Below are 15,538 nucleotides of genomic sequence, written 5' to 3' on the forward strand. Positions count from 1 at the left end.
CCCAAACAAGAATAGACCTTTACAAATATACACGAAAACTAAAATTGGAAAAAGTCTATGCAGAGAAAACCAGCAATAGAGAGCAACCCACCACAAGACAAATTGAGAGTAATCTTCAAGTAGAAGACCTAAAAAATTTAGAACTACTTGTGACAATGGGGGCAACTACGGAGTCCCAGGAGAGAGAAGCGATTGGGGAACTACAGGAACTGCAACTACTGGAAGGGGCAGGAGAGAGTGGCCTCAAAATGAAATCTAAATATTACCCTAACCTACCAGCCGGGAATAAGATTGACGTCTTCCATGAGGCAATAATAGAAGACCTATATAAAATGAACCACTGCAACAAGAAAAACAATCTCTCTAAAAAACAGAAGGATGCCCTGTTAAACTTACAAGAGGACAAAACAATCGAAATAAAACCCGCAGATAAAGGGGGAAACATTGTGATTTTAAATAAAAGAGATTACATATTGGAGGCAGAAAGGCAATTAACGGACCAATCATGTTATCAACAACTGAATAAAGACCCAACTAATGAAATCCAAAACCAACTAGAGGACAATCTACAGAAATGGTTTCAAAAGGGCCTACTGGATGCAGATGAATACCGTTATCTAAACAAAAAACATCCCACAATGGCAACCTTCTATTGTCTGCCCAAGATCCATAAGGACCAAACCAACCCCCCAGGAAGACCGATAGTTTCAGCAAATAATTCTTTACTGGAACCAATCTCGGAATATATAGACCACTTCCTGGCACCTCTTGTAACCAACTTGAGCTCCTTCTTAAGTGATACAATGGATCTTCTAAACAAACTGCAATCAATAAAATGGAACTCAACGTACAATCTAATAACTATGGATGTGGTCGCATTATATTCAAACATTGAGCACACCATAGGAATGGAAGCATGCAAATTTTTCCTGGGAAAAAGAAGCATTCATTACAAAGAGCATAATGTAATGCTGAATGAGATGATCTCCATGTGTCTACATAACAATATCTTCTTGTTCAAAAAACAAATCTTCAAACAGACAAAGGGATGTGCAATGGGCTTCTCTTTTTCGCCTAACTACGCGAACCTAACAATGGGGTGGTTTGAACAAAGAGAGGCATGGAACACGACTAATTATCAATTTCGACAAAAGATTGTACTATGGCTGCGCTTCATAGACAATCTTTTCATCATTTGGGATGGAACCTAACTGGAATTCGCGGCCTACTTTGAGAGATTAAACAACAGTCCAATGAAACTCAAATTCACATACAAATTCAGTGCTGAAAGAGTTGAATTCTTGGACACAGAAATCTACGTAGTAAATAACTCTCTCCAAACGACGCTACACCGGAAGAAAACTGCAACAAACGCAGTCTTACATGGAGAAAGCTTCCATAGAGAACCTCAAATGGAGCATCCCATATGGAGAGTTTTTAAGAATGCGGAGAAACTGTTCAGAAGATTGTGAATTCCAGAAACACAGTAAACCGGCGGAAGAACGATTCCTCAAACGGAAATACCCGAAGAATGTGGTGAAAAAAAGTCTGAACAGAGTATCAGCTTTAAATCGAACAGACATTCTACAGCCACAATCAAAATCAAAAGAAAAAGAAGGAACAACCATAAGGCTGATAACTACACAAAGTGCAGAAAACAACAAATTATCAGCAATAATCAAAAAACACTGGGGAATCCTTCAATTGGATCAAACCTTGGCCAATATCATCGGTGACCACCCCAACATCACTTATCGACGAGCAACCAATATAAGTGATAAAATCATACACAGCCACTTTCAAGAGGCCCCGATTACAACTTGGCTTCAAAGAATAGGCTTCTGGCCTTGCAAGCAATGCAAAGTTTGCAAAATTGCAATACCTACAAAATCTGTAGATATGGGGAAAAACAAAACTTGGCAAATTAAACAACATCTAACATGCAAAAGTACTCATGTGGTCTACATGATAGAATGCCCCTGCAAGAAAAGGTATATCGGGAGCACAATCTTTGAAGCTAAAAAGAGAATACTGGAGCACACCCGAGCAACAACTCACAAAGATTCAACAAATGCCATAGCAAAACATATGTCTCAACATCATGATGGCAAATGGGAGTCATTAAAATTCTGGGCTCTGGAACAAATATCACAATCAGAAAGAGGAGGTGATAGAATAAAGATCTTAAGACAGAAAGAATCCCGCCATATCATAACTTGCAGAACCCTTGACCCCAGAGGTTTGAATCAAAATGAGGAATTACATGTACATCTGTAATCACATCTGAAAATAACAACTCATTAACAAACTCCTCAACAGAAAAACCGACCAACAGGATGAAAAGCTGCAAATACACCTCACCAGAGAGCGCAGATGCAGCCCAGGTGAAAAATGAAAAATAATAACTCACCAGAGAGATGAAATGACCGATGGAGACCTGTTAAAACTGAAACTGTGAACATAATAGACAGCTCACTAGAGAGCATGAATGGTTATACTGATTTCCGATTCACTGGCCTCGCGGACAACAAGTAATCACAACCAAGAGAAAGCACTTCCTTGGGACACTATTACACCACATTAGAGCACAAAAAAAACGAAAAAAACTATAAAACAGAATACCTGAATTAACGTGCACACTACAAGTACCACAATGCACCACTGGACAGTGAGAGGGTGTGTGCACAACGAGTGGAAATAAAGGAAGGCTGGGTGGAAAAAACAACATCCCGTGATCAAGCCTCAGGTGGAGGTGAAACGCGTTGGGTGAAGGAGCGATTTTGTAAATAAAGCGCCTTTGAATTTAAAGCACACGAGTGAGTGCATTCCTATACTACGAAGGGTGCTGTCGACCGGCAGCGCCTTTGTTCTTTATAAATATATATATATATATATATATATATATATATATGTGTATATATATATATATATATATATATGTTATTTCCTTATAAATAGTATCAGTAACAATTGCCACCGTAATCATTAGAAACTCAGCAAATAATTTGAATGATACGGTGAACCCTAAATAGAGCCCAATCATATTTCATCATGCATCCCTAACCGATCGGCCTAATGTCTACCTTTATAAAAGCTATCCGATTAGAACTGTGTGCTTATGAATATCTACACTGAGTCATGTACAGCCCTCGTACCTTTATGCCATAAGACCTGAAACCTGAGATTGATCTGCCTTGTCGCTTCCAAATTACCATATCTTTTATACCTTTTTCTTATGCAGTAGCCTACCGAGTGAGTTGTCTTTTCATGCTCCACTCTTATTTCAATTATGCAGAATGATAAGCAATACTTTAGGTCACATTACAGGAAGTATAAGAAAGATGCTGCTGTTGTATCACTTAGTTCCTCCTATACATAAGCAAGGCATTTTATAGCAGCATTGCCACTGTAAGAGCAAGCTGCCACTGGGAATGGAAATATCCCTTTTCTGGCTTGTAAACTTAAGTTACAGAAAAATATGTGGCAATTAAGTACACATGATTTTAAAACGCCGAAAACCCCACTTTAGTATGACGTAGGCCTGTCATCCATGCCCTAAACAACTGCGATGCGCTTCAGTGTACTCTGTGCACGAGCACAGGCCCGGCTTTAGAGCTAATGGTGCCCATGTGTTTTTATGGCAACCCCCATCTTATGATCTCCTACTCCATGGGATTCCTCCACTACCAGCCTCCAACAGTGCCCCTCATCTCTCTATTCCCCACTGTCACATGAATTGTATTTGTTCTATAGCGCTACTCGTACTAGTGTATGGTGTCAGGGCACTTTGACTTGGGGGAAAAACATAACATTTTAATCTATACCTTGCAGTTTGCATCCAGCTATCTGATGACAGTTCATAGCTCACTCTGCTGGATTTATTAGCTACAATTAACAAAAGGGTCTCTGTGACAAAAGCAGTAACCCACTGAGCTATCTGCATAACATAAAGCTCTGTGATCTGCATGGTACATGCTCTTTACGGCACGCATATTAACCCTCTGCACTACCTTTTGATGAGTCAAAACTGCCACTAGGCTAAACTCTGATTTCAATCTAGCAGGAACATTAATCGCCTGAGTTATCTTGACATTTGTATTGTTGCCTGAAAACTCCTAGACACACAAGGATCTCTTCAGCAGATGTTTTTAAATACTGCGCAAGGTGCAGCAACACCGGTCGCACCACTCTTAAGCAGACCATGCACAAGCAAGTGTCATGTTACCATGCAGAAAAACTTGTGCTTAATGTAAATGTATATAAACTATGCTGTGTGTCGGTAGGTGCAACAGAACTTTTACTAGGACCTTTAACACTGGGGTCAATACTTTTAGGCACCCTCCACCCCAATAATTTTTGCCCCTCTTCACTGATCCTAACAACGTTTTCAAGGATTGAGTCCATGTGGGTGATTTAAACTTAAAGAAAGCTGTTTTATTTCATCAAATTACTCAAAACGTAATAACGTTTTTAAAAAGTGTCTTCCAATGAGGTGAATGATGTAGCTATATAACTACAGAGGCACATATTCTAACTCTACAGCGGTCCCTGGGGCCCTTCATTCATCTTTCTTCTGTTTCTAAGTGTTTGTGTTGAAACCCAGGCTAGTTTTGGCTCTGAGGATTCCTTCCCCACTAATTGCTTTTTCCTGAATATGAAGGGCATCAGCAATGGATTACATCACTAATAAGCTTGTCCATTCCATGTGGCAAAGGGATGAATGTATCTCAATTTTCCACATGAAATCAAATCTTTGCTCACAGTCTGTTCTGCAGATTAGTTTTCATCACCCAGCCTCATTTAGCAGAAATCATACTTTTGTACCTGCTGTAGGAAGAGGGTACACATTTCTGAAATAGGTTGTTAAAAGCATGCCTGTCAGAGTAGCAAAATGTCCCCAGCAACCACTCCCCTGTGTTCTTTTTTGGCCTTGCTACTGTGAGCCAAGGAGTGTTAATATGCTTTTTAGAAACTCATTATTTAGGGGTTGCACAATGTAGGTGTGAAACCATCCTTCAGAACCTTCTAGTTTTCAGCCTTGACCACCATTACTCATTCTTAACTTGTATAGCAACAGAAAATCAGCCATAAGTTAATTGACTTGTCTTCAACATTATTCAGGGTTTCCATCCTTGAGACTGTATAGAGATTATATTTTAATTACCAACACGTTTGTGACAACACTAAGACCAGCTCCTGCCCTAAAGTACACACCTTTGGCATATTAACTGTTTTCAGTGAAATCTCCAAAGTGGGACGATCTCATCCTAGGAGCCATTCTACACTTCAAAACACCAGAATTAATAATATGTCAGGCTCTGAAACAGTCATCCTAGGACATACTTCCAGACTCTGGAACTGTCTTACTCGTGAATAAAATTACAGATCTCAAACTAAACAGAAAAAGCTCAAAACATTCTTCTTTAGAAATTGTGTGATTTCATAATGACTCTTGGCTCACTCGTAGCTTTATATATGTTTCGAGATGTATGTCGCAAACATTAATAGTGGAGTTTTGCATCATATTTGCTCAACTGAAAATATTTTTTAAATGGGACCATTGTGTAAATGGAAGGGAAAAGGATCTCAAAACATTCCTACTTTTTAGGACAAGTTGTGAAAGCCGTTTCTCTATAAGGAAAAATAACTTTTCATGTATAGGAAACAAAATAATAAAAGCCTTAATCTGCCCAGGCACGTTTCCGCAACATTGTGCAGAATTTGATTCAAGTGGAAACTTACGGGAGTAAGAATTGTAGAGCAAGTGTACTCTATGAAATGTGTGACTGTTGTAGGTTACTGGTGTAACCCGTGAGACTTGTGAACCCCCAGAAGCTGTAACTTTTTTCAGTCACTTGTGAGCAATAGACTTTCTGGCTTTATTGAAAGTGTGAATTGAGCCTATAGGCACTGTGCAGGCTAATGAAAGCGTCAATGTGAAACACCCAATGTAGCCATATTTTGTAAAATGTTGTTTTCTTTTTAGTTCCCTCCGTTTGCAACAAATGAGATTGGGCGAGTTACTGGAATCAATAGAAGGGAACTTGGTCACGGTACGGAAAATATTGTTAGATATATTTTTATGTAATCATTGAACAATAATTACTTTAATAGTATATTGTATTTGTTAAATGTAGGTGCTCTTGCAGAGAAAGCATTGAAGCCAATTATTCCTAAAGATTTCCCCTTCACTATAAGAATAACGTCAGAAGTCCTGGAGTCCAATGGTATGTACTTATTTTGGTGCAATGCAATTTTTATTTGGGGCATATGGCCAATATCCTGCAGTGTGTAGTTTATTGCTTTGGTTGTAGGCCACATAAACTACTGTAAAGCCGAAAACCACCTTTTAACATGATTTTTATTATGTTATGTCTATACTTCCGAAATCCACACAAATGTTTCAAGAAATACTTTGGACAACAACTTAAAACCAAGTCTATCCTTGACCTCATGTCTAAACTAGGGGTCACGGAATTGGTGACATAATTTTTCCCTTGGGTTTTTTTGATGTGTGTGTTTTTCTTTTTTTAAATGCAGGTCATAATTCCGAGAGATGTAGTCCTATTTTAATTCAGTTGAACAAATTGAATTAAGGTTTGACATTATAGATGGTGTAATTAAAAAATGAACTGGAATATTGTGTCCTCGGTGTTTGGTAACCTTAAAGTAAATCGTTTTGAAGTTCAGGGAAGTCACAATAGAGCTTTATTAATGAGTTGGGGCTTCTGTTTTTGCCCTGTGTGTGACAGGGAACATTGATAATAATTTAAGAGCAAGTGTGATGCCATCAGAAGGGCCATTGCCAGAGGGCACTGGGCTGCTCAGATCTAAACCATATACAATGTTCTTGTGGACTTTGCAATGTCTACAGAGTACAACTTGATGTAGCTTTCAAAGCATGGCATGGTGGTGTCAAAAGGCAGTGTGATTTTAGGAGGTAGAGTAAGGAGCAGTAGGCAGTATATAGTTCTCTCCGCTTTTAGCCGCAAGCCTCTTCCGGACCATACCATAAAATTACAATGAGCTTAAAGGCTGCTCTTAGCTTACATTGGTTGTATTTCTTGTCGCTCTTATTTGCTTGGTTGCTATTTGATGACTTGCCTTTCTCTCCTTGGGTGTCCTTCCCCTGGAGCATAGCTTTTTACCAGGCTTTTCATTGGCTGACTTGTATCCTTCCAGTGGCCGCATTTAGTAAACCATTAGTTCGAGGTATGTGTGACTGTAGATACAAATGCTGTGCATACTCCTGCCATCTGGTGTTTCTTCTATAAAGTCTTTTGAGTCACGAGTTGACGCCTCCTCTTGCTGGAAAAGCATATGGTCATAGACTTCATTGTTAGATTTTTTTCCTTCCACCTTCGGGTTTGGACGTCTGCTTCTGATTGAGCAGAACGAGGCTGCAATCGACACCTGCCCTTGTTTCGGTCCCTTGACCCTCAAGCTCATTGCCTCAAGATGTTACTCAGGTGTGGCCACGACACTGCAGATCTCTTCGGTCCAGAGGACATCCAGGGGGGACATCATTCACATCTTTCTGCTTTAGAGGAAGAAGCGTTCTCCCCTGGAGATAGCTCTGGTTCCGAGCTGGAAATTGAGGATCTGGCCAACCCAACAGTCTGTGAGTACAGCACCTCCTCGCCACCACTCTCAAGTTGAGCAGTCCACCTCCAAGAGGCATACAGCCAGCCAGGCTTTCCGTCTGCCACTGCCTTCGGGCCATGATCAGCACCGACCACTTAATTTGGACTCTCTGCACTCAAAGCTGACTGCTTTGGCGACGGCTACGCAGACGCTGGCACCAAGCTGACCTTCGGCATCAAATGCATCTGCCTCGGAGCCAAAACCTGCGGCATCAACCACCAAATGCAACATCGGTGCCAGCACTATTTACCAGGTCTTCACAAGCCACAAGAGGAGATCGATGTAAGGCATAAACACCTGGTCATTCAGCCCCAAACGGTCCGGGCCCTTGCCCACCCTCTGGGATCTACTGCTGCTCCAGCACCCAAGCGCCAGCTGTCCATTGAGGAAGCTTTGGGCATTCCAGTCCCAGCAAAGCAGCACAAAAAGATGGATAAGACGACCAGTCCATCACTTCAGACAGTGGGTATTGGATATTATCCAACATGGTAATTATCTGGAGCTCCCTTCCATTCCTTCCACCTCGCAAATACACACTCTCTGTAGAACTCCTACAACTTCTCAAGAAGGAGATCCAACCACACCTTCTCAAATGGACTATAGAACCCATCCCCCACCATCAGCAGGGTACAGGACTGTACTTCCTGTATGTCTTAATTCCCCAAAATTACGGGTCCCTCAGAAACCTATTCTGGACCTCAGACCACTAAATGAATACATCCTATCGGAACAATTTCCTCTGGTCACCCTCCAGGATGTTATTCCGCTTCTTCAGCAGGATGAATTTGTGCCCTGAAGGCTAATTGTTGCCACATGCCAATACAACCGGCACATCACCGATATTTCAGGTTTGTGGTCAGCAAAAACACTATCAATTCAAAGTGTTCCACTTGGGAGTTCCCAGTACCTCTCGGGTATTTACGAAATGCCTTGCGGTGGTGGCCGCACACCTTCGTAGACAGGGCGTTCACATCTTCCCTTATCTGGATAACTGACGATCAAGAGTGCCACCTGCCAGCTATGTCATGAGCATAATCAAGTCATAATAGGTCTGCTCCACAGGTTAGGGTTTTCCCAGCCACATCAACAAGTCACAGTGGGAACAGTCTTGCACCTCCCAGGCATGATGATCTCCTGCATTGCCACAGTACCCCATGCCAGGTTACGCATGCATCCGTTGCAAGAATGCCTAGCGCAACGGTAGTCTCAAGTGGAGAGTCAATAAGACGATCTAGTGTTTCTTGGCTGCCGCACTTGTCGCTCTGTGCAGTGGTAGAACAGCAACAACCTGTTGCAGGTGTGGCCTTTCCTCAACCCTGTTCCACAGAGCCCTGTCACAATGGACGCCTCTCTTACGGGATGGGAGGCCCATTTACTGAATCTGACTGTTCAAGGCCGATGGGAGCCCGCACAACAGGGTCTCCATATCAAATACTTGGAACTTCTAGCCATCTTTCCAGCTTTGAAGTCTTTCCTACCTCGCCTGATAGGGAAAGTGGTCCTTGTCCACACAGACTATATGACAGCCATGTATTACCTTCAGACACAGGGGGCACATGTGCACGACAACTCTCACAGTTATCTCGGAGCATTTGGTGATGGGCTGTTAGTCACAAAATTCATTTGTTAGCCGAGTACCTTCCTAGGATGGACAACAACTTTGTTAACCTCCTCAGCAGGATGCGGCAACAAGTGTGAACTTCACCTGCATGTCCTCCTCCGCTACTTCCGCAGGTGAGGCTTTCCAGAATTAAACCTTTTTCGCAACCACAGAAAACACCAAGTGCCCAAACTTCTCCTCCAGGTTCCAACACCCACAATCTATGGGCAATGCACATAGATGACCAAGTCTGGGATATTTGCATGCGCTTTTCTGCCTTTTCCTCTCTTTCCGTTTGTGGTACGTAGACTTCGGCAGACATCCCTTGCGCTCATCCAGGTGGCTCCCACATGGGCTCACCTGCCATTGTTTACAACTCTGCTCAAACTCTCTCTGGTTCCACACGAGCGGCTCCCCAACAAATCGGACCTTCCCATAAAGAACCATGGAGAAATCAGGTACCTAGATCCTGGGATGCTCAACCTTGAGATCTGGCTCCTGAGGTCATAGAATTTGGATACCTCAGACTTCCTCAAAAATGTATGAGCAGCCTTAAGGAAGCGTGCAGACCTACCACTCGGGCCTGGTATGCGTAAAAGTGGAAAAGATTTGTACACTATTGTCCCTTAAAACATGTTGATGCAGGACATTGTTTGTTACGTATTACATCTGCAGTTTTCTGGTCTAGCCTTCACTTCCATATACCTACACTTGGCTACTGTGGCTGCCTACCTTTAGAAAAGACAGCACATGGGGGCGGAGCTAGTGCACGGCTATGATGGCTGCCTAAGTGAGCAGCTCCGCACGACCACGGCTAAATCCTTCACTTATCCGACATCAGAAGCGTGATTTGAACTCCTCTGGAGCAACATCCGTTTACTCTGGGGCCCTGGGCTAAAGAACGGTGATGGATTAAACCCAGATCAGTTGACTGGGGGTGAGTGCTTGCAATGTTCAACACTCCGTCCATCATTTCCTTTGGTTTTTGCTTTGTTCGCCATAAGTTGGCAGGGTATGCTCAGACGTGAGTCCCTTGCTCACTTTGCCACTGGATTCAAGCAAGCCTGGCTGAAGACGGCTGAAATGCCAGAAACGGCTGAAATGCCAGAAACCGGTCCTAGGAAGCTTGTTTCCGGTCCAGGGAAGACATGGCTTGGCAGTTCGGGCTGGACTGTTCCCATGAGGCACAGGGTCAGACTGATTTGCATATGGCCATGTCTGAACTGGGGTGGCTGAGTGGGCTAAAGAACGGTGATGGATTAAACCCAGATCAGTTGACTGGGGGTGAGTGCTTGCAATGTTCAACACTCCGTCCATCATTTCCTTTGGTTTTTGCTTTGTTCGCCATAAGTTGGCAGGGTATGCTCAGACGTGAGTCCCTTGCTCACTTTGCCACTGGATTCAAGCAAGCCTGGCTGAAGACGGCTGAAATGCGAGAAACCGGTCCTAGGAAGCTTGTTTCCGGTCCAGGGAAGACATGGCTTGGCAGTTCGGGCTGGACTGTTCCCATGAGGCACAGGGTCAGACTGATTTGCATATGGCCATGTCTGAACTGGGGTGGCAGAGTGGGCTAAAGAACGGTGATGGATTAAACCCAGATCAGTTGACTGGGGGGGGGAGTGCTTGCAATGTTCAACACTCCGTCCATCATTTCCTTTGGTTTTTACTGTGAGAATTGGACCTGGGAGGTGGCGCCCGGTGCTCTGTGTTAAACTCTGCGCAGTGCAACTAACAGGGCAGCCCCCCTCAACACTCCTGACGTTACTGGGACTGGAGGGATCGGCTGAGACAACGCAGTATACCTCGCAGGGCTTGGCGACCGCGCTTGATCCATTCGTATCCCTACCGCAGCAATGGGCAAAGTTGACCGCGCACAGCCAAAATTATAATTTGAGCAGCGGAAGCCTAGGGGTCGAGATCCTACACCAGATGAAGCAGATAATGTACAGGACCTTCCTCCGGAGACTGCGGATTGTGATATTCGGTCCCTGCTCGCCGCGATGGAAAAAGGCTTCCAAGGCCGCCTTTCAGTTCTCGGATCCAAAATAGACTCCCTTTCTTATCACATGGATAGGATGTCGGAGAGGCTACACAAGCATGCGGAAAGATTGCATATGTCAGAGCGCCGAGTTACGGAATTGGGGGAATCCCAGACTACGCTGGAGCATAAACAATTGGGAAGAGCAATGCAGATCTTTCAAGACAGAAGACCTGGAAGCGCGGTTTCAGCGCTGCAACCTGAGGATCATGTGGCTGCCAGAATCGACCCCGACTGGCAACATGGAACACTTCATGGAAAAACTGTTGGTCACTTTACTTGGTACGGAAACTTTTTTTCCCAGCTGTTCTTAGTGGAGAGGGCACACAGATCTCTGGGTCCACGTCCCCGAGACCCATCATAACCAAACTACTAAACTACCGTAACCGTGACACGGTGCTGAAAGTAGCCAGGAACAAGCATCCCCTGCAATTCGAGGGCTCCACCATCTCTCTGTTTCCAGACTTCACGCTGCAGGTTCAAGAGGCCCGTAGACAGTTTGCCCCCTTGAAGAAGCAGCTTAGGGACCAGGGTATCGACTATGCTATGTTATATCCAGCTATACTCCGAGTGAACCATCAGGGCCAGTCTAGGATCTTCAAGGACCCCAAGTTCCTCCAGAAAGCTTTAAAAGACTGGTCCAAGGACAAGCGACGCAGCCCGGAAAGACATTCCAGCGAGGGGGCACAAGGCGGACTCCTGAGTGATCAGGACTGAATGTTATGACCATCTTCCGTACAGATAAGTTTCATTCATATGATGTTATTTCAGTGTGGTTCCTTAGTATTGATGCTGAAGTTGGACAATTGCTATGTTTTTCCTTATTATTGCATGTACTGTCTAAATACGTTGCGTGTGGAGGTATGTGAGGACTTAGTAGGGGGTGATGGTAGATACTGAAAACTGGTCGAACTATTGATCTCTATTAAGATCTGAATTGTGGCCGCCGGGGAGGACCGGCGTTATTCTAATTGGGACACCAACGCTTACAAGCATACTGGTGGTGTGCGAAGCAGAGGACTGATTGATTTTTCCAGCTCGCTCACTTGTTCTGCGGTAGTGCGAACTACCTCCGTCCACGCGTGTTACACACACACTTGGGGGGGGGGGGTTCATTTAGGGGGTTGGGGGGGTGAATTTCATTTGATTTATTATGCATTGTATGCGTCTTAAGTTCCTTCAGCAGCTAGTTGGGGGGGGGGGGGGGGGCGGGTAGCCAATTGTCCAGGCGTAGTAGGGGATAGCCTGCCGTGGATGGGGGGTGGGTTGGGTAGGAGTATTGTTAGGATTATTACTTGCTGTAGACACTGTGCCGCACTCATGATGTATGCTCAGTCTGACAGATCTAATGGCAGACTTAAATAGATTGGTGGCGCCTTTGCCTGACCCAACAAATGGATTGTTTCATCTTACAACAGCACAGCCGACAATTTGCGCCCTCACGTGGAAGGTGAGAGGCCTTAACAACCATAGAAAATTGAGGAAAGTACTAGCGTATTTAACGAGACACAAAATTGACATTGCACTGCTACAGGAGAAACCTCCCCCTTGACAGTCCCATGCTACGTAACAGGGGTCTACAAGGCTCCATACATGCCGCAGGGTTCACGACACACGCCTGTGGGGTGATTACCTGGGTCAGACCTAGATCATCTCTCGCACTTACACCTCTCATCACTGAAGCTGACGGCCGATATGTTGTATCCTGATGTCGTGGATAAGGCCTAGATATTCTGCTTATTAACGTTTATGGCCCTAATTATGACAACCCTGACTTTTATGTTACACTGCACAATAGGATCACCAGCTGCGACATCGAACAACTCTGGGGTGGCGACCTTAACCTGGTTTTTGACCCAGCCCGGGACCGCTCGGGGGGGCCAGACAGACGACTTGCTGCTTCAGCGAAGGCACTAGTAGATATTATGACGCAAGAGGGTTTACACAATGTATGGAGGCAAAGGAGGATTCACACATTATTCAGCTTTTCCACGACTTGCATACACGCATAGACTACTGGTTTGCCTCAGGCCAATTGTCCTTCCAAATGCGGGCGTGTGAGGTCTTACCCCGTACACTCTCCGACCATTCCCCGGTTTTGTTGATCTTAGATGCACCCAAGAAGTTGATCCCCCATTTTGCTTGGAGGTTCCCTCCATACCCCCTGCTGGATCCACTATTTAGGGAAGAGCTAGCTGAAGCGACTTTCAAGGTCTATATACGGGGCGTTGCTATGTCTAAGCACTCTGGAGTCCTCAGAGCGTTGCGTAAGAAGCTTGCCGGTTTGGAGAAAGCTTTGGCTAGTTAAGAGCAACGCTTAATAGAGGGACACGATGAGGAGCTTATGCCGGAGTTCAAAACCCAGCTAGAGGAATACCATGATGCTGCGGATACCGAGGTCAAACATCTTGGTAAATACGCAATGGCTCGCTCCTACGGTGTGGGTGACCGCCCGGGGGATGTGCTATCCCGCCTATTGAGAAAGAGGCGGAACTATGCTGTTATATCTGAAATTAAAACTTTGGAGGGAGAAACGCTTACTACCAATACAGAAATAGCTGAGAGATTCAGGCAGTTTTACTCGTCCCTATACTCCTCTCGGAGCACAGGTATGGAAGATGATATATTGGACTACTTGTCCCACATCAAACTACCCTGGCTTACCAATACTCACCGTGAGTTCTTGATGCGCCCTATAGAGAAAGAGGAAATCACTTTAGCGTTAGCAAACGTGAAACCTAGTAGTGCCCCAGGAGCGGATGGCCTGACTGTCGCTTTTTACAAACTTACCTAGACTTGCTCTTGCCACACCTGTCCACCCTCTTTGACGATATGTGCATCACTGGCACGATGCCTCCGTCTATGAGAGAAGCGATAATAGTCACCATACTAAAGCCGAACAAACCCCCAGAAAAGTGCTCGTCTTACCGCCCTCTCCCTCTGCTTAACGTAGACACCAAAATGTATGCAAAGATCTTGGCTAACAGACTTCTTTTCTTAGATTCGACACTCATTGCTCCGGAACAGGCAGGGTTTGGCCCTGGCCGCAACCTTACTTAGAATATACGTACGGTATTTGGGACGCTACAACACACCAAGCCTGAAGTTCTGGTGGTCGCTGTCTTTCTAGATATGTACTACATTGATAGAACTAAACAATTAGAAAGAAACTGTAACTCTTTGTTTCTTTCTATAAGCCTCAAAAAGGGAAGGCTCCATCCAAGTAAGGCATTGCTGGATGGATCGTCAAATGCATCCAGACATACTATGCCAATTGTAAGAGGACTCTGCCCACTCTTCCTAGAGCCCACTCCACTCAGAAGAAGGAAGCCTCTATGGCCTTCCTGGAGAACATCCCAATAGCTGACATACATAAAGAAACTACCTGGTCTACACCTCACGCTTTCATGAAACATGACTGTGTGGATGTACTAGCTTGCTTTTTTTAGGGTCTGGCATTAGTCCTAGACCTTTTGCAAAAAAAAAGGGAGGATTACTTTTTTGGAGTGCCGGATTAACCTTTTTTTATTTAACTAAAAGTATATGTATATTATACATAGGAGCTTTCAACCAGCTCTCATGTAATTCACGTCTCCTTTGCTTCGACTACAGAATCGGTCAGCCTATTTGAGCTATTACTAACTCAACTGTGCATGCTTTCCTTTCACAGCAAGTACATCCAAACACAAAGCAGTGCTTTTAAATGCCAGGGACCACTATGGCAGTGTATGTTTTTTGACACCAAAAAGATATGTTCGAGGCATGTGAGCTGTAGATCACATGCTTTGCATACTCCTGCCATCTAGTGTTGGGTCCAGATGTTTGCAGTTTGTTTTTCTTCGAAGAAGTCTTTCTAGTGCGAGGTAAGGTGACTCCTCCTTTCGGTTAAAGGGCGCATGGGCATCGACTCCATTGTTAGATTGTTTTTTTCCGCCATCGGGTTCAGACATGAATTGCTGCGCTCCGGTCCAAAGCCGTTCATTGGGTTCCCCTCGGTGCACAATTCTCTATACCCACTTCGTTATTGTTTTGCATGCGTATCCCACTTCTCCTTGTATCGTATCGGTCAAAGGAAAACTTGTTTTCATTCGGAAGACTCGTGGAAGGCCGTCAGGGTCTAACTCCGTCGGTCCACCTCACAGTCGATGGATCATACTCTATTAAAAATCTGTCCTCGGTGCCACGCAAAGTATCCGCGCACCGACTCGCACGAAGTGTGCAACTTGTGCTTGTCTCCGGAGCACAAAGAAGAAGAC

At 44.4% G+C, this 15,538-nt stretch overlaps 1 protein-coding gene across 1 annotated transcript in view; it reads left to right on the plus strand.

Annotated features, from left to right (window-relative positions):
* The window catches only part of PNPT1 (polyribonucleotide nucleotidyltransferase 1), a 313,627-nt gene that overhangs the window by 152,694 nt on the left and 145,395 nt on the right, over nt 1-15,538 (plus strand). The window contains exons 16-17 of the mRNA XM_085612380.1: nt 5,987-6,053; nt 6,138-6,227. Of these exons, the coding sequence (XP_085468506.1) occupies nt 5,987-6,053; nt 6,138-6,227 (157 nt within the window). The remainder of the gene's footprint in view (nt 1-5,986; nt 6,054-6,137; nt 6,228-15,538) is intronic.

The sequence above is a fragment of the Triturus cristatus genome, chromosome 6 (assembly GCF_964204655.1).
Source record: "Triturus cristatus chromosome 6, aTriCri1.1, whole genome shotgun sequence".
Lineage (NCBI taxonomy): Eukaryota > Metazoa > Chordata > Amphibia > Caudata > Salamandridae > Triturus > Triturus cristatus.